The following is a 1,217-nucleotide window of genomic DNA, read 5'->3' as shown; positions in this document are numbered from 1 at the left end:
GCATGTGGTGCTGGGGGATCGAACTGTGGTCCCTGTGCTTTGCCAAGCTTGTTTCAAGTAGGTGCTTTAGACCACTGAGCCATCTCTCCAGCCCCCAACAAAATATTCTTTAAAATTGTGTTATATCTAAAATGTAAAATCCTAGAGTAGTAATGTTACGTATTCTGGAATATATGTATGCACAGGCATGTGCATGTTGCCAGCCTCTCTGCAGTTTGTCCCCTTTTGGGGGCAACATGGACACAGCGTGCACCTAGGCAGTAGCTCCATGTCTCCCACTCTGCCAGACGAATGGGCAGCCCTGACCCAGGTCCTCCACGGTGCATCAGCGTCTGCCTGGCCACCGTCTGTCCCCAGTGTCGCACTCCTCTTTGTCTTTGATCCCTTTGAGAGCACTGGCAGGATCTCCAGACTTGCAGCGTTAATGCGTGGGATTTAGGCCATTGAAGAGGAAGAATGAGCCCCCGTCTGGCCCGTTGGATTGACTGTGTGCCACTTGGTGGAAGAGGATTAGTGACAGAATTAGTACTGAGGCTAGGCTGGCCACCAGGATCTGATTGCACTGTTCTGAAGTTCCTTGGGCACATTAAAATTTTGTCCTGGTTGCCTGAGCTTGTAGCCTTATACACCCGACCAAGGCACCAAAAGGGATTAATTTGTTGGGCTCCTAAGAAGCATGAAAAAATGACTGTTAGTTATTTTATCTATGATGCTCAGAAACCACAGTGCATGTTTTCTACTCACAAGAGAAACCTCAGTATGAAAGAGAACTTGTGTTTGCACTGCCCTGGAGGTGCAGCATAGTCTAGTTCTTTGGGAAATTATGTAACAAGTGACTGCACCTGATCACAGGACTGTGCATGTGGACTTCGGGAGGTGAGAGAGTAGCCTTAATTCAGGATTGCTATGTCCTGCTGAGGTTTTGAGAGCTTGTTCAGTAGGTAGGTGCTTGCACACACTGGGGCTTTTCTTGTTTGTTTTGCTTTTGATACTAGGCATCAAAACTATCTTCTTGGCCCATCAGGCACTGTTACTTATCACTTTTAAATCATTCATTCACACATTTCTTTCTCAGCAAGGTTGAACTCAGACAATGGGGTGAAGTCCCACCTAGGCTGTGGGTGAGAAACTATACTGACCAGGCTGCCTTGGGCTAATAGTGACTGTGTCCCCTACAGACAGACAAGGTGGGAAAGGCCTTCAAGTACTTGGATGCC

General features: G+C 47.5%; 1 protein-coding gene across 1 annotated transcript in view; it reads left to right on the top strand.

Annotated features, from left to right (window-relative positions):
• Aff1 (AF4/FMR2 family member 1) overlaps window positions 1-1,217 on the top strand; it is a 127,535-nt gene that overhangs the window by 117,081 nt on the left and 9,237 nt on the right. The window contains exon 16 of the mRNA XM_023712945.1: window positions 1,179-1,214. Coding sequence (XP_023568713.1) covers window positions 1,179-1,214 — 36 coding nt within the window. The remainder of the gene's footprint in view (window positions 1-1,178; window positions 1,215-1,217) is intronic.

Source organism: Octodon degus, unplaced genomic scaffold (assembly GCF_000260255.1).
Source record: "Octodon degus isolate 3935 unplaced genomic scaffold, OctDeg1.0 scaffold00028, whole genome shotgun sequence".
NCBI lineage: Eukaryota > Metazoa > Chordata > Mammalia > Rodentia > Octodontidae > Octodon > Octodon degus.
The sequence above is the reverse complement of the archived record's forward strand: the minus strand, read 5'-3'. Positions and strand labels throughout refer to the sequence as shown.